Source organism: Camelus dromedarius, chromosome 19 (assembly GCF_036321535.1).
Source record: "Camelus dromedarius isolate mCamDro1 chromosome 19, mCamDro1.pat, whole genome shotgun sequence".
NCBI classification, from domain to species: Eukaryota; Metazoa; Chordata; class Mammalia; order Artiodactyla; family Camelidae; genus Camelus; species Camelus dromedarius.
In genome coordinates, this window is record NC_087454.1 from 21,961,213 (window position 1) to 21,984,546 (window position 23,334).

The 23,334-nt window shown below is 55.5% G+C and overlaps 2 protein-coding genes across 4 annotated transcripts; one reads left to right on the plus strand and one right to left on the minus strand.

Moving 5' to 3' along the window:
- The first annotated feature begins 10,074 nt into the window (after positions 1–10,074).
- HMGA1 (high mobility group AT-hook 1) lies at positions 10,075–19,198 on the plus strand. Of its 2 annotated transcripts, none has more exons than XM_031434903.2 (6): positions 10,075–10,202; positions 10,447–10,563; positions 13,780–13,958; positions 15,724–15,807; positions 16,446–16,496; positions 17,887–19,198. In XM_031434903.2, exons 3-6 carry the CDS (start codon positions 13,824–13,826, stop codon positions 17,938–17,940), a joined length of 324 nt encoding a protein of 107 aa, XP_031290763.1. In that variant the 5' UTR covers positions 10,075–10,202; positions 10,447–10,563; positions 13,780–13,823; the 3' UTR covers positions 17,941–19,198. The 2 variants fall into 2 exon arrangements, with proteins under 2 accessions (XP_031290763.1, XP_031290764.1); XM_031434904.2 differs by having other exon boundaries at positions 13,780–13,925.
- Positions 19,199–19,374: 176 nt separating this feature from the next.
- On the minus strand, positions 19,375–22,017 carry SMIM29 (small integral membrane protein 29). Of its 2 annotated transcripts, none has more exons than XM_010994523.3 (5): positions 21,912–22,017; positions 20,654–20,837; positions 20,456–20,481; positions 20,058–20,163; positions 19,375–19,873 (listed from the first exon to the last, which is right to left on the minus strand). In XM_010994523.3, the coding sequence occupies exons 2-5, from the start codon at positions 20,762–20,764 to the stop codon at positions 19,808–19,810; spliced, it is 309 nt and encodes a 102-aa protein (XP_010992825.1). In that variant the 5' UTR covers positions 20,765–20,837; positions 21,912–22,017; the 3' UTR covers positions 19,375–19,807. The 2 variants fall into 2 exon arrangements, with proteins under 2 accessions (XP_010992825.1, XP_064332467.1); XM_064476397.1 differs by lacking the exon at positions 21,912–22,017 and adding an exon at positions 21,634–21,899.
- Between the last annotated feature and the right edge of the window lie 1,317 nt (positions 22,018–23,334).

Consider the following 23,334-nt stretch of genomic DNA (forward strand, 5'->3'; position numbering starts at 1 on the left):
CGGGGCGGGTCGGGGTCTAGCATCAAGGGTCCCAGCGGCTCTTACAGTCTGTTTCTTCCACAGAGCAGCCCCTCTCCCAGCTTCCAGCATCGCTCACCTGCAGCCAGACCCCAGACCCATGTGCCCACACGCACTGGGGAGCAGGATGTCAAGATGGACCCTTTGGGGTCAACCAGATCACCATGTGAAACCCTGTGGGGTGGTAGAGGAGATGGGCAACCTGGAGTTCTGTAGGGATGAAAGATCCCCTCCCTCAGGCTCCCCTCCTAACCCTCAGAGTCTGACCTGGAATCAGACTGGCTCCACTGAACTAAACAAATATTTATTGAACACCTATAATAAAATACAGCGCCAGGCTCTGAAAACCTGAAATACAACAGTGGACAAAACAAGACAGTGAGCAAAATATGTCAACTCCTGCCATCCAAGAGCTGACATTCTGGGGGTGGGTGGGGAAACAATAAATAATAATTAATAAGCAAATGATCTAGAACTAGCACTGTCCAACAGAAACAAAATTGGAGGCACACATGCAGTGTTAGATATTACAATGGTAAAAAGAAACACATGAAATTAATTTTAATAATAGATTTCATTTAATCTAATATACCCAAATATTATCATACACATAATATTAGTGAGTATTGCTACATTTTTCAAAATACTTAGCCTTGGAAAGCCAGTGAGGATTTTATAGTGCTTCCAGCACCTCTAAATTTGGACTCGCCACATTTCAAGTGCTTGATTGCCACCTGTGCCAAGTGGCATCGTGATGGACAGCACAGTCTAGATGTTAGATAAAGTAATGGAATAAAAAAAAGTAGAGCAGAGTAGGGATTGAGGTGAGCTCAGTGGGGTGGAGCAGGATTCAGAAAATTGAGACTGCATACATTCTGATTCCTGGCTCTGCCACTGGCCTTGGCAAGTCTCCTGACCTCACAGATGAGCCTCAATTTCCTCACCTATGAAGTGGGGACACAATTCCTCCTGTGTGGATGGGAGTAATGCATACTTAGTAGATGTTATTTTTGTCCCCACCTCCTCCAGCTGTCTGTAGCAGTGGTGAGCACACAGCCTCCCAACCTGAGTCACATCCCCTCCACCTCTAATACTTAGTGGCCACCAAAGACTGCCTAGCCCCCCACCCACACCCCTAGACCCTCCATCTTTTATCCATTTCTACCCCTTGTAACAGCAAGATACTTCACCTCTTTGAATCTCTGTTTCACTGACTGTGTGATGGGTACTTTGAGCTCTTGGGAGAAAAGTATTGCTGACTTCTAGAGAGCCAAGCCAACACCTTAAACTGGACCAGGCCAATGCTGAGATGGATGGGGCACCAGGTGCTAAGCTTACCATACTGGGAAGATGAATTCCTTCTTTAGAAACAAGGATTTCTGCCCATGAAAGCCATCCTGCCCCCAAAGCCCCTTCCCACCAAGCAAAACTGCCTGAAAAAGGGATGCGTAGGAACTGTGGACGGAGCCCAGAGAGCAGGGGTAGAGGATAGAGAACAGGAGGGGTTCTGGATCACCTTTATACACTACGGCCCACAAACCCAAAGGAAGTTTGAGAATCAACAATCAGTCCCTTGCTGGGGGACTTGCTGGGGGACACTGGGGCTCCAGATGCCCCAGCAAGGCTGGAAGTGGGAGAGGGGAGCAGGGCCCAGAAGCACCCAAAGGAGGAAGCAGGCTTGGGATGCAGACCCACCCTCACTCCACTCCACTCCCAAGGCCTGGGAACTGGCAGGGCACCCTGGATGGTGACCCAGAAACCTGGCTGTCAGCAGCTCCTGCCTGGCACTGCCCACATCGAGTTCCAATGCTTCCAGCAGTAGTCCCTGGCAGCTGCCAGCAGGGCAAGTCTTTGGGTTTTCTCTGCTTACAGGCTCACCCCTCTACCCCTAGAGACCCACTCCAGACTCTCCGAGGCTGCCCACATCCCAGGAGCTATTATTTCCCCATCATCCAGATCTCAGAAATAAGGCAACGGTGGGGAGACAAGAGCGAGGAGGAGGGTCCAAGTCTGGGTTTGCCATCAGACTGCCCCAGGGCCACTCAGGTATTCTAGTCCCAGAGGGTCACCAACCCCCTAGTGGCTGGAAAATTAATAAAGAAAGTAAGAAAACAAAGCCGGACACTCAATTCAGTGAGGACAAGACCTTAGAGGACAGACGACCCCTAGGATTCACGGGTTTGGGGAGAGGCCTGGAGGCCGGGGGAGCAGGTTGTAACGAGGTTTAAGCCAGGTTGGTGGGGAGGGGAAACTCTTGGGCCCCTCCCCGCTGCCGCCATCTCCTTCTAGCCGGATTCTAGACCAGCAGGCTCGCCCAGCTCTGCCCGCCTCCCTCCTCCTCTGCTCTCCCGCCAGTGGCTACCTCCCCTCCCCCACCCCGCTGCTCTCCCCTCCCCCCAGCTACCCATGTCCTCCGCCCCTCCCCCGCCCCTTTCGCTCTCATTCATCCATCCATTCACCAAACTTTTGCTGAGCGCCAAGGCCCCCTCAGGCCTGGTGCTAGGCTCCGGGTGTGGAGAGGAACCAAACAAAGCCCTGGAGGATTCCGGTGAATCCTGGGGCTGGTACTGGCTCCTCCTCACACCCCCAGCCCAACTCCGCCTCAGCCCAGGCCCCCTGCCCTTCGACCTCCACCCTGCTTTCCTTTCCCAGTTGACTCTGGCCTGTGGGGCTGTGTGTCCTGCCCGGCATCCCATGTGCTTCTGGGATCTGGTAGGAAGCACCCACCCTCACCCCCTCATTCCCAGTCTGGAGACCCCAGGGCCACACTCTTGACCCTAAGAAAAGTTCCAGGCGAGGGTTCAGAGTGGCCTGGAGGGGACAGAGCACTATGTGACCTAGGGCATATCTCCCCATTGTGAGCAGCGTCCTCTTCCAGAGGCAGAAGGAACCCGGAGGGACTCAGGCCACCCCAGAGTTAGGGTAGAAGGGAGCTTCCCCGCAACTAGTTACCGGGGAGGTCACTTTTAAAGGCCCCAGGGGTCACTCTTCCCCTTCCCCTTCCTGTACCACTTGGAAAGGAATAGAGACAAGAGAAACAGAAGTCAAAGACCATTTGAGGATCTCCTGATATGACCTGAGGCCCGTTGCCGTTCCCAAAGTGTGACAGGGGTGGGAGTGGGTGGCTAAAGCTATAGGACTTGAGTCCGCAAGTCCTACAGCTGGTAGATGAGCTGACATGGACATCCAATCGCAGCAGGCATGTGGCAGAGGGGAGACCAACCCAGCCCAGGGCCTCAAGGGCTCCAGAATACACCCTAGCCCACAGAGAACGCGATCACAGGCCCGCAGAGAAGCGGCCACAGGCCCGCAGTTGCCGCCCTAACACTTCCTTCCACTGGCTGACACGGTCGGGGCTTTCACAGGCTGTACAACTTTTGTGGTTGTTATTGTTGGGGGGTAATTAGTTTTATTTATTTTTAGAGGAGGCACTGGGGATTAAACCCAGGACCTCATGCATGCTAAGCATGTGCTCTGCCACTTGAGCTATCCCCTCCCTGCACAACTTTACAGGGTGTGTATTTTCAGCCATTCCTGAGTGGGAGGAGGCAGCATGTTTGGGGGCATTTTACCCCCAGAGACTGTTGTACTGGACATGGTCAGTTTAGACCAAAGGGATTTTTGTTCCATGCAAAATGTAAATCTTACACTCTCCCCAAGCACACTCTGGTGAGCTGCCACCACTGTCCAGTCACCAACAAGCAACCCAGCTAGTCTGCCCTAGCCAAAGGGCCTAGAAGGTTGTCAGGTGGCTGCCAGCTTCTGATGACTAAACCTGAGACCAAGGGGAAAGAAAAGAAAACAACTTCCCATGATTGGTGGCAAACTATACAATCTAAAAGTAATGCCTGCTAGAAGTGAGTCCTAACCCAGGAGGTCGCTTGATAATGATGGTGCAACGATGTTAACCTACTGAGACAAAAAACAGATGTCTCTGTAAGGTGCAGAAGCCCTGTCTCACTCAGTTTGGGCAACTTGATCACTCCCATGACAATCTGCTGGATTCTTTGCCCTTTTCCCTGCCTTGAAGTTTGGGAACAGGTCTCTAAACTGCTGCCCTGTGGCTTGGCCTCTGCTGATAACTCTGGCTAATCATTCTTCATTCAACACATTTTTTGAGCTTGAACACTGAGCCAGGCCCTGGGGAGACCCAGTGAACACAACAGATAAAATTCCCTGCCTTCATGGAGCTAGACTTGCACTGGGGAGACCGGACAGAAAATGCAATACATATCACTTTCATTGAGAATAGTCCCGATTCAATAGAAAAGTGAATTATATAGCATGTTAGGAACTGGTAAGTGTTATGGGGGGAAAAACATGGTAAGGTGGATGAGGGATTGCAGAGGAAGACATGCAATTTTAAATAGTGTGGACAGGTAACATTGAACAGGGGGAGACCTTAAGGCAGTTTGAGGGCAGACACCCTGTCTGGGGGGAGAGCACATCAGGCATAGAGAATGACAAGTGCAAAGGTCCTGAGGTGACCCTAATGCCTGGCAGGTCTAGGGAACATCAAGGAGGCTTGTGTGGCAGAAGCAGAGCAACAAGTAGGAGGCAAGGGGGATGGGGGAGGGGGCAGATTGCAGGGCCTATGTGAAGACTTTGTTTTCACTCTGTTAGATGGGAGCCCCTGGAGGATTCTGAACAGTGGAGAGGCATGCCTATGTTTTATGTAGAGATTTAATATTTAATACTGAAAATTAGGTGCTTACAAAACCATTGGAAGAACTGGAAGAGCTGGCTCTGGGCAGGACCTCCTGGAAAAACACGACTGAACTGCCTGCCTCTGGCCTGATCAGTGGGGTGGGGAATCAGGAGGCCCCACCTGAACGCCTGAGCTGTGATCCATGGGCAAGAGGCCCCTCTACTACCATCCCTGCCTCTTGACCCTCACAAAGCTGGTGACTGGATGCTAGATGTGCTGCAGAAGACTCCATATCTCCACAGCCCACACAGTAATATTTCCCTCCTCTTTATTCCTCCCTCCAAACTTTACTCTTTCAAAGGGGGACATAATTCACATCCCAAACTGTAGCTTCAAAGAAGTGTGGGGAATGTTGCCCAATGCCAGCCCACGATGTCTGTCACAGCCCTGGGCCCATCCTATGTCATACACCATGCTCCCCCAACCCCAGCACCAGCTTCCAAGGCCTTCTGGGGCGCTCCACCCACACCCTGGGCCCCCGCCCTGTGCTCCCCAGGCCCCCCTCCCAGCAGGTACACTGATGAAATTGCCAGGTATTTGTCTGTCTCCCCAACTCACTCAAAGTAAGCCCCTTGAGGACAGAGAATGTAGCTACCTAGTTCAAGGCCACATCCCTTATTTCAGTGCCTGGAAGGATCCGTCTGGACTGGAAGACAGCAAGCCCACCCAGCATGGGGGAAAAAACCAGTATGTAGGGGAGTGGGGAGTGGGAGAATCCCAAGCTATTTAACCTCCCTGAGCCTCAGTTTTAACACCTGTAGAATGGGGGCAATAACATTACTGACTGGGTAGGGGTATTGAGGAATCCGAGAGAAAATAAGCATTTAGTATTTGCTCATCGACTTCCCCTTTTCCTCAGGTTTTCTGGAGGCTGGGGGTAGTTGAGCTTCCCTGGGTTCCAGCCCTGAAGGAGGAGGCTGATGAAGTTCATGGTGTCCTGGGGGCAAGCAAGGTGGGCTGCTGGCTCAAGGCAGGGGGTGCCTGTCTCCTGGGCCCTCCTATTCACTGGAGAGTTTTTCCCTCGAAAGTTGGAAGCAAAAAAGGCCCTCCTCCCACTCGAGGCCTGCCAGGCTTCCTGGCAGCAGAGTTTGTGGTCAGCAGGGCCTGGAGGCTGGATCCTGCCAGATGACCAGATGTGCTAGTAGCTGGGTAACTCTCCAGGAGAGTGGTCAACACTGTAAACTAGGGCGACCCTCTATCAGGCTTACCCAGGCCAATCCTGTTGATATGGTCCAGGTCAACCCCAGTTGGAATGGGCCAGGTCAGGTTTGTGACCCTAAATCTAGTCATAACTACTACTACTACCTCCTTTTGCCCTTAAGTGCTCTGGTTGTCTATAATAGCTGGGCACACGTATTCTCTGACCCAGGAATTCCTCCCCTAGGCGTGTACCCAACAGAAATTTGCACATCTACTCACCAAGACATAACACTAGAACATTCACAATGGCACTATTTGTAATAGCCCCAAACCAGTTCTCCAAATGTCCTTCAACAGAATGGGTATCTAAACTGTGGTACATTCACACCAGGTTTAACTATGCCACAATGAGAATGAACATTCTGCCGCCATGAGCAATAACATGGATGAATCTCAGACATAAAGTTGAGCAAAGGAAAGTAACTCAGAAGAGTACTTAACATATGATTTGATCCAAACAGTGCACCTGAAAGGTGAAACTAGGTGATGCTATTAGAAGTTGGGAGAGTGGTGACATAAGGGGGGCTGGAGATGTTCTGTTTCTTGATCTGGGTGCTGGTGACACGAGGGTGCTCACTTTATGAAAATGCATTGAGCTGAACAGAGGATTTGTGCATTTTCTGTATGTATAGTTTTCATCAGTAAAAGGTTTACTTTAAAAACTATCATGGTTTGGACAACAGGTTAAATAATTCCTGTTCCTCCTCTGCCTACCTTTTCCCATCTACCTTCTATGTTGGGCTGGACACACAGAACACTGTCACACCTCATCCCCATGACTTTCAGAAAACCCTGACTAATCTAACCACTAAATGGAACCATTCACACTGGTCTTTCCCTTAACTCTTCTAAGAGCTGCAGTTGACTCAGAAGCAAGAGGTAAACTGATAAGCAAATATGCTGACTGCAGAGATGAAGCAAGACATGAATCCCCAGAGAATGCTAAGGGACACCCCAACCTACCAAAACATCTGCATTTCCAAGACACAACTGAGAGATTGTCAGGGTCCTGCTACTCTACTTAGCAAATCAGGGAAAGACCTAACATACATCAGGAAGAATTTCAATAGCCTAAGTGAAAGTGAGCTTAACCTTCAGCTGTCCTGAAAAATAAAGTTGACTCAAATTCCTCATTCCTTGGACACTCCTGTTGGGATCACTGAAGTTCACTGGGTTGTTCTTGTAGAAACTGTATAATCCAACTCTAACAGGAAGAAAATGCTTCCTGTGGGGAAGACTGGTTCTGATATGACCAATTTCCCTAAGATCTCTTCCTTAGGTCTTGACCAACCAGGTTGATGTCCCAGGCCTAGAACAGCTCCTTCTCCCAACCTGCTCCCTATGGGCACCCCCTCCCCGAGCCACCCACCTATCCAAATCCCATCAGAGCTTGCCCAAGCCTCACCTCCTCCAGACTTCCCTGACCACCCCAAGCTCCCAACCTCTCTCCTGTAGCACCTACCAAGTCTCTCTTTAAGCACCTAACTTCCTAGTTCGAGTTTCAAGAGTGCAGGGAACATTACTTTATTCATTGATTGTACTCCAAGAGTTTGAACTAGTTCTTGGTACATAGTAGGCCCTCAATAAACTGAATGAATGAATGCTTTCTCCTCCTGGCATCTCTGGGATTGCTACTCAGCTCTGGTGTTCCTGGTTCTAGTTCCTCCAGACGTGAAATTCACCAGGGCAAGGACTACAGCTCATTCATCTTTACCCTGGTCATTCACCATTCTGCTTAATAAATACCAACTGAGAGGAAAGAAAGGAAAGGAAGTCGATTCGGGGCATTTGCAATCCAGAAAAAAATGGAGGTGGGGGTCAGTGGGTAGAGTTATTTGGATTTCAAGGATGTGGGTAATCCTGGAGGGGAACAAGCTACTATATTTGCCTACAAATTTATTTATACCTGCCTTCTTCCAGAGGGTTTGAGGTGGCTTATAAAAATACACAGACATAATACAAGGTAAAAAACAAGTCGGTGAAGAAATCAGGACGAGGGGAAAAGAAGAGTTGGAAAAATAAGACCAAGTCTTAGAAGTAGGCCAAAAAGGTTTCCCATAGCCCATTCGAGACGGAAGTCCTTCTCCCTTCCCCACCTCCTTCTCTCTCAGGGACCACCACGAGGCCGGGGAGAGCGGACCCGAGGTTAGCAGCGTCCAGGGGAGGGGTCTGGAAGGACACCCCCCCCCCCCCCCAGCCCCAGAGTCCGGGCCTAGAAGCCAAGGCGGCCTCCGGGAGGGCTGTCGGTTGGTGAGAATGGCTCTGGGAGGACTCTCCCTGGCCCAGGCCTGGGGATCCAGGTTGCCGGCAGGGGCCGGTGACCTGAGCCGGTTGGGTAAGAGCTGAAGGGTCGTTTTTCCACTCAATGCCACAAAGGTTCTCGAGCTAGCAACTCAAGGCCCTCCAGCCAAATCTACCTGCGGCCTACTAAGCGCGCGCTCCGCACGCAGGGCACAAAGATGGAGGGAGCAGCGCGCCTTCCACCCCGCCCCACCCCCGCCCCACCCCGCGCTCCAAAGGGGCAGGCCGCCCCTCCCCTAGCCTCGCCCTCGCGTTCCCCTCCACTCTCCTCTCCCTTAAGGCCGCGCTTCCGTGACTTCCTCTCCCCTCCAGGGGCAGCCAGGGGACTTCTCAAGGACTGCGTTTCACCTGGGCAAGGGGCGGGGAGCCGGCGCGCGGAGGGCGGCCTCCTGGCCCACTCCTAGCCAGGGACGGCCCCAGGCCCACGCCCTCCTCTTTGAACCCACTCGATTGGCCCCCAGCGCCTTCCCGCCCTGACGTCCCCGCCCCCACCCGGCCGAGCACGTGCTGCCCCCGGCCCCGAGCGCCGGCCCGGCCCCGGGTGGGGGCTGGGCCCACTCCCGGCTCTGCTCCCCACCCCCACCGGAAACATTCCTGAAACATTCCTGAAACTAGGAGGCCCGGCCCCTCTGGTTTCCCTACCCCGCCTCTACTCCGGGCTCAGGGTTTTCCTGGCGTCCCCCTTCCACCGCCGGCTCGTCCCCTGAGGAGGGGGCTGGGCCAGGGCCTCCGCCGACTGGGGAGGAAGAGGAGCAAAGAAAAACATGAGTCACAGCCGTGTGTCACTGGGCCGCATTGCAATTCCCTGCATCACGGGAGGTGTGGAAGGCCGCCTCAGGGACCAGGGGCGGGGAGGTGCGCCCGAGAAGGCCCCGGCCCGGCCTGCAGGGTGCGCCTCTGACAGCGCCCTTTCTTCTCCCACCGCCCTCCCCGCCATCTTCCCACTTTGGCTTCCTTCTCGCCCGTGCAACAAGTCTTTATTGGGCGAAGCGCCGGGCGGGCCAAGCGTGGCGAGTACGGCGTGCGTAGACACAGTCCCTGCCCTCAAAGTGCTTCCAGGCGACCACCAGCTCACGCTTTAATATTTTTAAAACAAAGTCATTGCGGAAGGGACCAAGTGGAGCCACTTGTCGCCAAAACACCATCCGGGTCACCCAAAGGAATGAATCTTCCCACAGGTTTACCTGCAAAGGAGCCAATCGTTTGTCTCGCTTGAAGGCTGCACCTTGACTATGGCCCACTGGGGTCCATTAATAAATTTAAACTATGGATTTCACAAGTTTCACGTTTGAATTTCACAAGACCTGTATTTCACCAGTCAGCCACACGCGGGTTGGCACTGAAACGCACATGCTGACACCTGTCCGCCCAGGGAAAGTCTACGAGCGGCGTATCAGGGAGAAGGGGGCGGCTGGTAGGCCTCGGAATTCTCCAACCCGCGCGTTTCTTTCCACCCCTGCCGCCCGCGCGGACCACCGCAGGCACCAGCGCCCGCCCACATCCACGCGCTCTGCGGGCGCCAGGCCCACACACCCGGAAGGCCCCTAGAGGTGACTCCCGGGGACCCCAGTTCCACGCAGTAAGGACGCCCTCCTCCCGCGCAAGGGTCCTTGGTACTCTCTCTGTACACCTCCCCAGGTCTCCCGGCCCGGGACAGTACGGAGTGGGCCGGGGCCTCGGGTTCCCAGCTCAGGCCTCCCGCGCGCCCGCCCCCGGACACCCGGCACCATACACCCCTCCCGCAGTCAGCACCCACCCGCGCCGCCGCGGCGGCGGCTGGCGGGCGGCCGCCCTTTTAAATCCCCGGGCTCATTTGCATGGCCCCGCCCCCCTCAGTGACACGGCTGGCGCGGGCGGGCCCGTCCCCCCTGCCCCTGGGTCGCTCTTTTTAAGCTCCCCTGAGCCGGGGCTGCGCTCCTCTAATTGGGACTCCGAGTCCGGGCTATTTCTGGCCCTGGCGCGGCTCCAAGAAGGCGTGAGTTCGCGGCCCCTCCGGTGGCTTCTTTTTTTTTATATCTATCATTTAATTAAATTATTTATTTATTGAGGCCGCGCACGGGCCGTGCCTAGCTTCCTGCCCCTCGCCATCCTTCGGGGGAGGGGGAATATTTTTGTCCCCCCCGCCTGGATGTGACATAGAAATACCCCGCGGGGGCCTGGGCGGCGAGCACGCGGCGGCGGCGGTCTCTGAGCGCCTCTGCTCTCTCTCCCGGTTTCAGATCCGCATTTGCTACCAGCGGCGGCGGCGGCGGCGGAGCCAGGCCGGTCCTCAGCGCCCAGCACCGTCGCTCCCGGCAGCCCGGAGCGCGCACCGCAGGCCGGCGGCCGAGCTCGCGGTGAGTCGTCCCCGGGGCCCGCGGCGGCGGCGGCGGAGGGGGGCGCCCGCGCCCCCGCTGCACGCCGCCCCTACTGCAAGCCGCCCGGGGCTGCAGCGCGCGCCTCCGGCTTTATTCCCAGGCCGGGGCTGCGCGAGCCGCCGGCGGGGGAGGGCCGCGAGTCGCGGGGGCGGGCGGCGGGGCCCGGCGGCGCGGGGAGGGCGCCCGCACCCCTTCCCCCGCGCCGCGGGCGTCCTGCGGGGGGCGGAGACCCAGGAAAGGCGCGCGGTGGGGGAGGGGGCGCGCGGCTGCAACGAGCGCGAGTTGTGCACCCGGCGGAGCCCGGTGCACCTCGCGCTGCCGCCGATCCCGACCGAGCCCGGGCCCGGGGTGGTGGGGGGCGGGGAGAGGAACAGGCTGCGGCGCAGCGGGAGAGTGGGGGACCGGGCGCCCCCCGCAGCCTGGGGAAGTTCTAGAAGTGAGGGGGATGGGCAGGAACCCCGCAATTCGGCCTTACTCCAGTTCGGCCTCTTCTGGCGCCCCCTCCGCAGAAGAGGCCGAATCGCGGGCCTGGGTTTGGGGCTTCACCCGGACCCCACCTCTGGCCCGGCCCGCGCCTCTTCAGCCCCCAGGGCCCGTCCTGCCCTCCGCCCCCACAAACTGGTTTCTCTGCTTTGCTGGGCTCTGTTGGAACTAGTCCCTTTGACTCCCCGTTAAATTTTTTTTTTTCTGGGGCTTTATTTTGCGGGGAGGGCGCGGAGGGAGGTGGCTTTCTTCCTTTACCCCGTGCACGCCAGGTTTCCTGCCCCAAGGCGGGCTTGGGTGCCCCCTCTGGCAGGAAGTGGGGCCGGGTGCACCCGCGTGGCGGTGCATGAGGTCGGGGTGCACCGGTTTCCCGCGCCTGCAAGAGCGGCCTTCGCCCCTCCCCCCGTGCGCTCTAGTCCCTAGTCCACCGGCCAGACACAGACACTTGCAGAGTCACCCTGGACCCAGGTTTGGAACTGGGGCCACAGGCACTTAACTAGCCCCTGAGGCGGGTGAGGAAAGTGGCGGGCTAGAAAGATCGCCAGGAACCCATTCCATCCTGCCTGCCCACTTGCTCTGTGACCTTGGACACTCATCAGGCTTCTCCGGGTTACCTTTTTTGGGGGGGAAACAAGTTAGTCCCATGATGATTTCCTAGGGTCATTCCTGCAGATTGTCTCAGCATTTGTGGAGCACACATTGCCTGCACAATGTGTGGAGGAGACAAGCTTGAGACCCAAAAAGGCATACTACAAACTGAGGGATTGCGGTTGGGCCCTAAACGTGGCTTCGCCAAGCCAAGCTTCTCTGATGTTCAGAAACAGGTGGAAGAGACAAGCATTTGTTGGTCTCACCAGACAGGGAGGGCCTCAAGGCCTTCATTCAGTTCATGGACGCCTGGATGTGGGGTGGGGGTGAGTGTATTAAAGGGTCCCCAGCAGCAGGAGGTCAGGGGAAGCACCAGATGATGCAAGAGCTTGCAGGGACACCCACCAGGATCCCCCAGGCAGGCCTAGGCTCTCCGGATTACTGACTGGCTTCTCCCAACTGGAACCCCCTCTCTGAGGGGGCCTCCAGCAGACCTCATGTGAGGTCAGCACTCATTTAGCTGATTAATTTTGATGTTTAGTTTTGAAGGGGGACCTGTGGTAATATAAGATCCTAATCACTGCCTGTAATTACAGAGCAGGCCAAGCCACTAATGATGGAGCAGGATAAATCACCAACCACCTTGTTTAAAAGGGTCTTCAAGTCTGAAATATTAGAAAATGGAATAATTACCAGACAAAGTCTTGCTGTCTGGAGCATTTCGATACTTGAAGATCAGGGCTTTGGGCCCTCTAAAAGTCACAAGTTTGCAAAAACGATTTTTCCTCTCATGGGATTAAAATTGGAAATTGTCTGAAGCTGAAAAGGGGAAAGAAAGTAATTTTCAAATGTTCCCGTTCTCATTTTGATTGGAGTGAAGATTTCCGTTGTTAAAGTATTTTAAAATATTAGCTGGTTTGATTGTTACAGCGGTCTGCAGAGGTAGTTAAGGTAGGTGCATTATCATTACCCTCATTTTACAGGTTGAGGGGCTTTCAAGTGGAGCCATAGGCCTTCCAGGACACGTCTTAATCTGTAATTTAGGAATAATAATTGAGAGGACAGGGATGGGGATGTGAGAGGATCCTCACTGTCCTTTCTTAGCCTCTGGAAGAGACTCCCAAATAGAGGTTGCAGGTGCTCCTTGCAGAGGGAGGTTTTAGGTAAACTCTAAATTAGTAGGACTGATTAAGCCCAAACAGGCCTCTAAGAAGAGAGAAGATGCTAGAAAAGGACCAAGGAACTTTTAGGATCAGCTGTGTTAGGGCTTCAGGGGGCCAGGTAGCATCTGTTAGAAGGGTCCCTCTCAGTTGAAGGAATCCCTGCCCCTCCTGTAAGGAGGCATCAAGGAGAAAGATCTCATCTGACTCCAGGGGGGTGGGTTGGGGGCTATGGGAAAGAGGAGACTCACCTTTCAGCTTTGGGGCTTTCTTTCCCCACCCCACCTCACCATTGCAGTTCTATCCATCTTCCCCCTTCTTCCTAAATTGTCCTCATCTTCTGAGAACTCAAAGCTTCACCCAGGGAGAGAGTAGCAGAGAGACTGGTGGGGCGGGCACCAACCCTGACCATGTGATTGGTGTGGCATGTGAATGTTGGCCCTTAAAGAGTGTTTGGTCCTGAGGCTCGGGCCTTGGCATGTGGGCAGCACTGTGGATGAGGTGGGCCAGGGATTGATGGCCATGGCTGCCAGATGCCCAGGGCTCATTCTCTGCTTACCTTTCCTCCCTTGTTCCCTGTGAGCTACCCAGGCTTGGCTTTCTCCTAAAAAGAAAGGGCAGTTTGGTGGAGGGAGAGGCCCTAGGGGTGTGAGGACCCCCACCCTGCCCACATCTTTGTCGGGGTGGCCTCAACCACAGCCACATCTGGACTGGCTGAGCTCTTGGTCCCCAGCCCTGTGGGGGTGGCAGGACAACAAAGAGCCCTTCTGAACAGGAGATAAGGAGCTGATTAGGGCCAACGGCCCAGCCCCGCCCTGTGGCTGCCTGCTGGGGCTGAGCAGACTCCCATGAGCTAGGCAGAGTGGGAATCCTGGGTGCCCCGGGAAGCAGGCAGGACTGGTGAGGGGGTAGGAAGTGGCTAAAGTCAGATGTTTTGTTTAAAACAACTTTTCCGACCCTCCAGCATCCCAGCCGTCACTCCCCCACCTGCTCTGCAGACGAGGGAAGATGAGCGAGTCGAGCTCGAAGTCCAGCCAGCCCTTGGCTTCCAAGCAGGAAAAGGACGCCACTGAGAAGCGAGGGCGGGGCAGGCCGCGCAAGCAGCCTCCGGTGAGTCCCGGGACGGCGCTGGTAGGGAGTCAGGTGGGTGTCCAAACCTTTGCCTCAGTTTACCTCTTTGGGCTAGGGAGGTGCCAGGCATCTTGGAAGGCCAAAACCAGACTGGCAGGGTGCAGAATCATTCCTATCCATACACCTGCACACTCTGGACATGCCATCTCTAGTCTGATCCTCTTGAGACCCAGGAGAGAAGTTGGGGCTGAGGGAGCTCGGAGCTCGTGCCAGAAAGTCCAAGCCAGAAGTGACCCTGTGGTCACACAGGTCAGTGTTCACACTGTGGTAAACCACCCACCCTTTATTTCCAGTCTATCATGAGCCAGCACATTTATAAAACGTACTAAAGATGGGTTATGGAAATGTGAAGATATATGTACATACAAGCCCAGGATTTTTAGTCGTTATATTGCACATGATATATATTGCACATGATATTACTCTGTTAATTTACTATGAAGGTGTCTCGATACTTATTGTTGAGTGGCCCTGGATTAGGCTTTGGCCCAGCTCTGTAAAAGGGAATTGAAGTCCAAGAAGTTGAAAATGTTGGGGGAGTTGGTGGCAGAGTGACACAGAACCCAGGGTATGCCCTGCTAAGGTCCCGTGAAGTTAAAAGGCCAGCCTGGCACCGTGCCCCCCACCTCCTCCACGAGCTTGGCCAATCAGGCTGTGAGGACCACCTGTTATGTGGTGGAGATCTTGGTTTCTTGGTTTCTCTCCCGGAGGGGCAGCTGTCCCCAAGTGAGGGGCAGCTGCACGTGAATGTAGCCCAGTTACTTCCCTTTCAGCTGGGAGAGAAAGGAATTGAGGTCAATCCCCTTGCCCTTTACATGTCAGGCAGGTTGTTAAACACCAAGCCCCAGGCATCCCCCTCTAGAGTGGAGAGGTCTAGAGGTCTCTCCTGACTCTTCGGGAGCCAGGAGGAGTCTGATGGGTGGTGGAACTCAGCTGCCTCTTTCAGAGCCCACTGTATAATGTGTGGGAATCCATCCTCTTAGTCTGGTTCCCTTGGCCTCCCCCTGCTGCCTGTTAGCTGCGGTCAGTGGGGGGTGTCAGAGGAGTGCTGAGTTACTGGACCATGAACAGCCCATGGGTAGCTGCCTTGGGAAACCATAGCTGATGTGCATTTACTGCCCAGCTTCTATGCATTATGTAGCAGCTTTTTATTCCGTCTTGGGCTTATTAAAATTTCAGCAGTGCCAACAACAGGGATCTCTGGGTTCCAAGGTCTGGGCATAACTCCTACCTGGGAGGCAGCTGGGAGGGAGTCCAGTTTGCAAGTAGAGGCTGGACGCTCCCTCTAGGGGAAGGGGGATCCTTTCCTATCTTCTGAGGGGGTGGACAATGATCACAGCCCAGTGCTGACACCTATACACTCTTCATTGAATTTTTGTGGCACTTAGCCAGCTAAGTCTTTAAACCGTTTACAGATGAGGGAAACTGAGGCTCAAGCGTGAAGTGTCTTGTCCAAGATCTTAGACTATAGAGCTAGTCAGTGGCAGGGCTGGGGTGTGGGCAGAGCTGCGTAACGGTGTCTTTCTGTCCCCATGACACCCTTCCCAGGAGTCTTCCTGCCTCTTGTCATTTTGCTGTCACAGGGAAGCAAGGGGAGAGGCTTTGCAAAAGATGTTCAAACTGAGAATTTAAGTCCCGAGGGCCACCTGTGGATTCTGGAGTCAGGGGTTGGCCTGTAGACCTGAGTTTGCTGGGATAGGGCAGAGGGCTCTGTCTTCTGAAAGGAGTGGGTCAGGGTGACACCTGTGTTCCTGACCTGTCCCATCTGTCTTTGCAGAAGGAGCCCAGCGAAGTGCCAACACCTAAGAGACCTCGGGGCCGACCAAAGGGGAGCAAAAACAAGGGTGCTGCCAAGACCCGGGTGAGGCTTGAGGGGGTTAGGGTTAAGAGGAAGGAGGGCCCTCTCCCCACGACAGCAGCTGTGGGAGGTTTGGGAAGGAGCTGGCTTGTCCTATTCTCTGCACTCCCTTCTCTGGCATGTGGGTGGCCATGGGTCTTTGCTAATTGGCCAGGGGTGAGGACTGAAGGTCTAACGTCTGTAGCCTTGGTCCTGCCTAGGACAACTGGAAAGCAAGTCAAATGTCCTGCAGCTTTGGGAAGAGGGAAGGGGCAGCTCCACCCTGGGCTGAGAATGTTACCTTCTCTCCCAGAGGCCCCCTGCGTCCTGAGGGAGTGTGGATAAGCAGGGAAGGCCAGATTTACAGTGGCATCAGCCTTTCAGAGAACTTGTTTTGTTTTTTATTTTTTTCTAAGACACGACTCATATCCTCTGAGTCATGGGTGGAGGAGGGAGTGGGGGGCGTGTGTGTATGTTGGGGTGGGGGGGCAGTGTGGCTGGCCAGTCATCACCAGCTGGGGTGAGAGTCCTGGGCTGCCCTGAGCAGAGGTAGGGGGATCTGCCCCTCCCTACTCTCCCTCACCGTCCAGGGTACCGGTCATTGGGTGAGCCCTGTCAGGGACATTTTTGACTTAGATATTTTATTTTCTCTGACCATCCAGAAAACCACCACAACTCCAGGGAGGAAACCAAGGGGCAGACCCAAAAAACTGGTAGGTGAAGAGGCCGGCAGCTTGGGTCTTGTGGGGAGGCTGTTAAGGGGTGATGCCCCATCTGTGTGCCCACCACAGAAAGATGGCTCTCCCTGACCTGCAGGGCCAGGAATGATGGGACTTCATGTTTTACTCAGGCCCAGAGAGGGAAAGGGATTTGCCCAAGGCCCAGGCACCTGGCCCCCAGCCCAGGGCTTTTAAAGGGCTATGTCCATGAGAAGTGAGGGGTCCCAGGTACAAAGCAAACCAGACCCCTTCCCTGCCCTACCTGGGGGCAGTCCCTTCATCTGCTTCTGAAACGGACTCAGAACTTCTAGGGAGAAATTGGAAGTCATCTAGTCCCCTCCCCACTGCACACCCCCAACCCCCATTATAGAAATGAGGAAAGGAAGCCACAGGGGAAAGGGGTGAGGTTTGGCTTGACTCTTGGGAGGGAAGAAGCAGAGGAGCTCACCGTGGGGGTGGGGTCAGTGTTGGGTGGGAGTTGAGGTGTGATGCCTCATGGAGGTACTTCCTCACAGGAAGGCACCATCTGTTTCTGGGCCCCCAAATAGCCGGTAGTGGAAGTGGGCAGGCTGAGGGAGACTGCCTCTAGGGGGAACACTGCAGTGAGGGCCACCCCAGCCTTCCTCTGCCTGGCCCTTTCCGACCCCCAACCTGTTCCTGCACTCCCTGAGGCCTTCATTCCTCGAGCTGAGCCACCAGAGGGTGAGGGGGGCTGAGGGGGGCTAAGGGGTGCTGGCGGGGCCCCAGGAGTGAGTAACAGGAAACAAGTTGTTTTGGAGTTTGTGCCTGGCACGGGGGCCCCCGTGTGGTGTCCCGACATTCCCGCCCAGTGAGTGAGCCCCGGCGGCACACACTTCCCCTTCCTCCCCACCCTGGCCTGGGGTCAGCCCGCGGCCGTGGCCACTCTGCAGCCCTGGTCCACAGCCCAGCAGCTGCCCCTGTAGGCTAAGGCCACCTGGTTCCCCTTCACCCGCCAGGGGGGGCTCATGCACCCTCCAGCCACCCCCTTCCCACCCCATTTCCTCTCCCTGGCCACCTCTTCTCCCCTCCATGAGAGCCAGTCACTTCCTCACTTCCTCGAGCTCAGTGCTGTCCTGAGCTCTGCCAGGTCCCCCCTGCCATGGGCCTGGGGGCCAAGAGGGCCTGGCTCTATGTGAGAGCAGCATGTGTGTGGTTTTTTTTTCCTCCCTTTAAATTCTTCCTTTTTTATGAATGAAACTGGGCCTTGGAGGTTGCTGAGTCACCCACACACTCAGCCCTGACTCATCCCCCTTCTGGAGAGCCAGGGAGTGCAGGGAGGGGTGGGGGCAAGCTTGGCTTCTGGGGGTGGAGGAGGAGGGGGGCAGGCCTGGCATTCCTGCTGATGGCCCTGCCCACCTCGCAGGAGAAGGAGGAAGAAGAGGGCATCTCGCAGGAGTCCTCAGAGGAGGAGCAGTGACCGCGCCGCTGTGCCGCCTGCTCCCTCACCGAGGAGCAGTTTCCTTCTGGGACTGGACAGCTCCGCTCCGCTCCCACTGCCCCCACCCTTCCCCAGGCCCACGCATCACCGCCACCCACCTGCACCCTCACCACCACACTACACCGCACACCAGCCGCTGCAGGGCCCCTAGGGCCCGAGTGGGAAGCAGTTTTCCTTTGATTTCAATTCCCAGCGACCCCTCTCATCCACACGCCACACCTGCCCCCTGGACAAAGCTGACTTCTCACGTCACTGCTCCCTGCGCTGCTGATCCCCACTCCCTCAGCAGTGGGGACATTGCTGGCTGGGCTCTTGGTCTGGGGGTCCCTTCTGATCCCTGACTCTTCCCTCTGGCTTCCCATTAAGGGGCCTGGGAGGGCTCCCCTGGCCTTAAAAGGAGCCCAAGCCTCATCTCCTTTTGACATGGCCCACTCCCACTGTACTAACAGCAGCAGGTGTGGCTCACACCCATTTTTCTTCCCCACCTTGCCTAGTCCCTGCACTAGGTTGGGCAGCCCCCTTGGGGGCACAGGAAGGAAGGCAGGAGGGGTCTAAGCCCCCTACTCGCCCTAAGCAGGTTCTAGTCCACCTTGCCCTCACCCTGGAGTCTACTGCAGTGATGGAGATGCAGAACCACCTTTATCCAGGGGAGGCCCAGGGGCCTGGGTTTCCTGTGACAGCCACTCGAGGTGGGCTGGAGCCACTCCTCATCCCCATCTGCTTCCACTCTTGGCCTCAGTTTCCCCTTCCCTTACATGGGGCACTAATAACAAGGAGCTAGCCTTGCCCACTCCCACCCTTCTGCTCCTCCCCACCCCCCAAGGTTCTGGTTTCATCTTTCCTCTGGTCACAAACTACCTCTGGACAGTTGTGTTGTTTTTTGTTCAATGTTTCATTCTTAGACATCCGTCATTGCTGCTGCTACCAGCGCCAAATGTTCATCCTCATTGCCTCCTGTTCTGCCCACATTCCCCTCCTCCAAGATGCTCTTAGAGGAAGGGGCCTGGGGCAAAGCAGGCTGGGTTACCGACTACCCCAGTCCCAGGGAAGGTGGGGCCCTGCCCCTAGGATGCTGCAGCAGAGTAAGGAGGGGGGCCTGTTTTGACCGGCAGGTGTAGGGGCCACCTTCTTCCCCTGTTCTGTCAGGGAGGAGGTAGCCATTATTTGTCCCAGCCTGGGGCCCCCTTCTGGTTTCCTATTTGCAGTTACTTGAATAAAAAAAATATCCTTTTCTGGACTGAGTCTTTTTCTGTGTTGGGTGCCTGGAATAGGGAAGGGTGGAAACCTAGTGGGTGGTGGCGGCTCTGGAGGTGCTCTGCCCAGCAATTCAGGCTGGGAGAAGATGGAGAAAAAGCACTAGAGTCAGCTCCTGGGAAGGTAACTTAAGCTCCTCTTGAAGAAATCAGCCATACCCCTAGCCACAAAACATTTTATTTACAAAATATATATACTGAATACTATACATCAGGCCCTGTAACCCTGGAAACAGCTCCAAAGCCAGGTCAGGGGGCGTTAGAGACACAGTGCCCAAGGAAAGGGCAAAGCTTCCCTTCCAGCCACCCTTCCACCGCAGAAGGAAAAGTTCCTATCAGCGCCCGGGAGTGGCTGGCAGGCTCAGCCCACAAAGGGCCAAAGGCCTGGCGGGGAGTTAAGTGATAGCAGGGGCTGCTGACTGCTATATGCAGGGCTTAGGAAATGGGTGCTGCTGGGGATGGAGGAGGAGAGACCCAGTAACTAAGAGGCGGGAGCTGAGAGGATGCAATTGGGGTGGGGGTGGGGGAAGAGAAGCAACAGGCTATAGGGCTCTGGACCCCATGGTTCTGAAGATCAGGGTAAGGGGATCAGGTCATGTCTTGACATCCAGCAAGGGTATCCGCTTGTGCTGGTAGCCACTTTGCCAGCCATGGACCACCTGTGAGAGGAGACCATGCCACAGGGCTGGGCTCTGGCCTTGGGAGTCACAACCTTGGAGGAGGCACCTCACTAGGCTTGGCCCACATGCGGAGGGCTGAGAGCAGAAACAAGCTCAGGCTTCAGGGGTGAGTATGAACATAGTAGACCCACCTCTGCTGATTCTCCCTGTCCCGAGTGCTCACCTTGGGGTCTCCCATGTCGGAGAGTAGCTCCTGCTCAGCCTCGTGGAGCTCCTCAGCAGGGTCGTAGCTATACATGGGGAGCAGGTGATGGCGAAGCCGGTCCACCCTGGGGAGCATGGGAGGAGGCTCAGGCCGGGGCCCATTCCCTTCTTCAAACACCTGATTGCCCTATCTCTACTCCCCCTGTTCAGGGGCACTTCCAGTCTGCCTTTTAGGGTACACTACAGCTCTAAGAATACGAGTCTGGGCAGGAATACATAACAATGGAGTGTAGGGAATTTCAGGCTTGTATCAGAATGGCCAAGGGGCATCTTACTTGTATGCAGGGAACTCAGATCTTACGGGAAGAAATTTAAGCAGAATGAGGGAGAGGTAGCACTGGGGTCGGGGACACTCACCGCTTTTTCTTCTGGACATACATTACCTGTAACAGAGACACAGGACTGTGGAGACTGCTGAGCCCAGGATGGCCCACAAGAGAGGGACCCACCTCCACACCCTCCTCTCCCCTAACAGTAGGACAGCTGAGAGGCTGTGTGCAGGCAGGACCAGGCCCACCCAGCAAAATTGTGGGTGTGTATGTGGGGGCTCCTTACCACAGCCACCACCACCCCGACCAGGGTGATGAGGAAGAAAGGCCCCAACACATAGCCCACCATGGAGTCGCTGTTGGCCTGGGGGGCATTGGGCACTGTGGTGTTACTCATGACATCGGCAGCCGGAGGGCTGGGTAGTCAGCATGGGCAGTACTGCCTCGGGAGGGCGCCTCCACTGGGCTCCCTGGGGAGGAGGAAGGAGGTTGTCAATTTCACCCAGGGTGACATTCAGGCTATGAATCCCTCCCTAAGAGCTGGTAATGTATGAAAACTTAGGTCAGGCACTGGGATGAGTGATCTTCCAGGTCAATGTGCTGAGTTTAACCCTCCAGCGACTCTCAGCAAATCCTGGGTGTAAAGGGCACCAAAAGGAGGCCCATACCCAGGGCCTGAGTCCTGTCTAGCTTCTATCCCCAAATCAGGGTGAAGTTCAGCTCAGGTGCTGGCCAAGTATTTGCAAATACAATTTCTGGGGAAAGGTTAGATGTAGGTTCCCAGCTCCTGTCCCAGCCTCCTGGGGCACTGGGCTGCCTGCAGCTATCCAGTGGAGCAAAATGAGGGAGATAAGGTTAAAATATGAGGGTCCTGCACTGCAGCCCAGGGGTGAGGTAGGAGTATCTGAAGGGGCCCATCTAGTCCAGATCCAATTCAGGCTATAGGCCCTACGCCCTCTTTGTCTCTGGTGTCACTCCAGACATAAAACTTGGGCACCATCTCCCTCATTGGTCTCACGTGCCAGGATGGACACAAGTGGGCAGGGCTGGATTTCATCTGTGAGGTGATGTCACCTCCCTCTTGTCCCCACTTGGGGCTCCGCCCAGGTCCCTCCCCTCCTGGTCTGGGATGACAGGCAGAGGCGGAGATGGTCAGCTCTCATGACAGATCCAAGGAGACTGTCCACGGGTGGCTGCACACAGATGCCCCGAGGTCCTTGACCTCGGTTCGCCTGGGTTTCCATCAGAGGGCAAGGTATGAGCTACCTGTCCCGGTGCCCGTGGGGGCTCCAGGCTTGCTCTGTAGCATGCACACCGTCCCATGGTCGAGGGGACATGCCGAGGTAGAGAGGGTGATAGGCGTTCCTAGGATGCAAATCAGCAATGGCGAGCGAGAGGTAGTTCCCACGACGCTGGGAGGTTCAGTCCAGGGGAGGGGGTTTTGGGGGGAGCGCAGAGGGGCCCGGGCATCCTGGAATCCCGACATCCCGAGGCGTGGACCTGGGCCAGCGCTCTGCAGCCCATCCAACCCGGCCATGCCTTACCTCCCGCCGCTGCAGCCCCGGACAGGAACGCCCTCGGTTGGCTCCCGGGCCCCGGAAGAGCCGGCAGGCGCGTGATCAAAGGACCCGGGGAAATAGGCGGGGCCACAGTATCAGGGTGCAACCAATCTGATGGCGGAAGGCGGATGGCCTAGAGACTTCTGGAGCAGCCAATCCAGAGGCGGGGGGCGGGCGGAGAGAAGACGGAGATGACCTAGGCTGCAGGGTCCACGCTGCGACGGCAGGGGGCAGCCGAGGGCTGCGCAGCGAGGGGAGGAGAGCGCGCCGGGAGGGGAGGGGAGAGGAGGGGAGGGGAGGGGCGCGAGCGGTTTCCCGGCGTTCCCCGGGCGGACCCCAGCTGAGTGCCCGTGCTTGGGTGCTCACATTCCAGGGAGAGGCCTGGCGTCTGCCTAGCTTGCCTGTCTAGTTGGAGACCGCTCACGTCCTAACGTTTAGCCCAGGACGCACAAAGGTTCCATTAGTGTTTGCTGAGGCCTCCAGACCTCCTAGCAACGCATAGTGGCCCTCTGTGCTGGGCTCAGCGGGTAGAGTAGGCAGGCCTGGGGTAGCGCCTGTCCAGCCCTTGGACTTCGGGTCCACTCATCCAGCCACCCTCTCTGCGCCTCAGTTTTAACGTCGGTAAAACAGGCTGCTATAAAGATTAAACACTGACATGGGTAGGGCCTAGCACATAGCATACCCTGAACGTTAAATTTCCTGTTAACCTCTTTCCGGTTTTCGGGGGCACAGACAGAGCAGTGGGTAAAGTCCCTCTGGGTCATAAGTAACTTGCTGAGTAGGTAAGCTTAGGTCCAAGCTTTCATGGTCTGATAATTAAGATGTCACACACTTAGTGGAGAAATTTGAATAAGATTGCTGGATTTACCAGTATCAATATCCTAGTTGTGAATATTTTACTATAGTTTTACAAACGTTAGCATTGGGAGAAGCTAGGCAAAATGTACCAGAGGTCTCTAGTTATTTATTACAACTGCAGGTAAATCTACAGTTACCTCAAATTGTTTGTGTATAGCTTTGTATTACACCCTCTTACCCCTCACCAAAATCACATGTAATTGGGAAAACAATAGATTGGCGGGTAATGGAAAACACCCATGAAAATAAGGATTGTGGCAGGTGAATCAAGTTGAGGCCCACCTGGGTCCTCAAGTGCTACTGGAGATACAGGGGTGGTGTGGGTCGCCCTATTCTTGCCAGAGGCAACCAATGGCACAGACATGGTTGAGACTTGGTCTGGTCAGGCCTCAGTTTCCTCAAGTCTTTACAGAGGTGGTTAGATGAGAGCAGGTCTGGTGCAGAGATGAGCCAGTTAGGGACCAGAGAGCAAGTGGAAACTCTGGCCCCTTGCCTTCAGACACCATCATCTGACTGTAGTGGGGAAATCAGATAAAGGGAAAGGAATGAG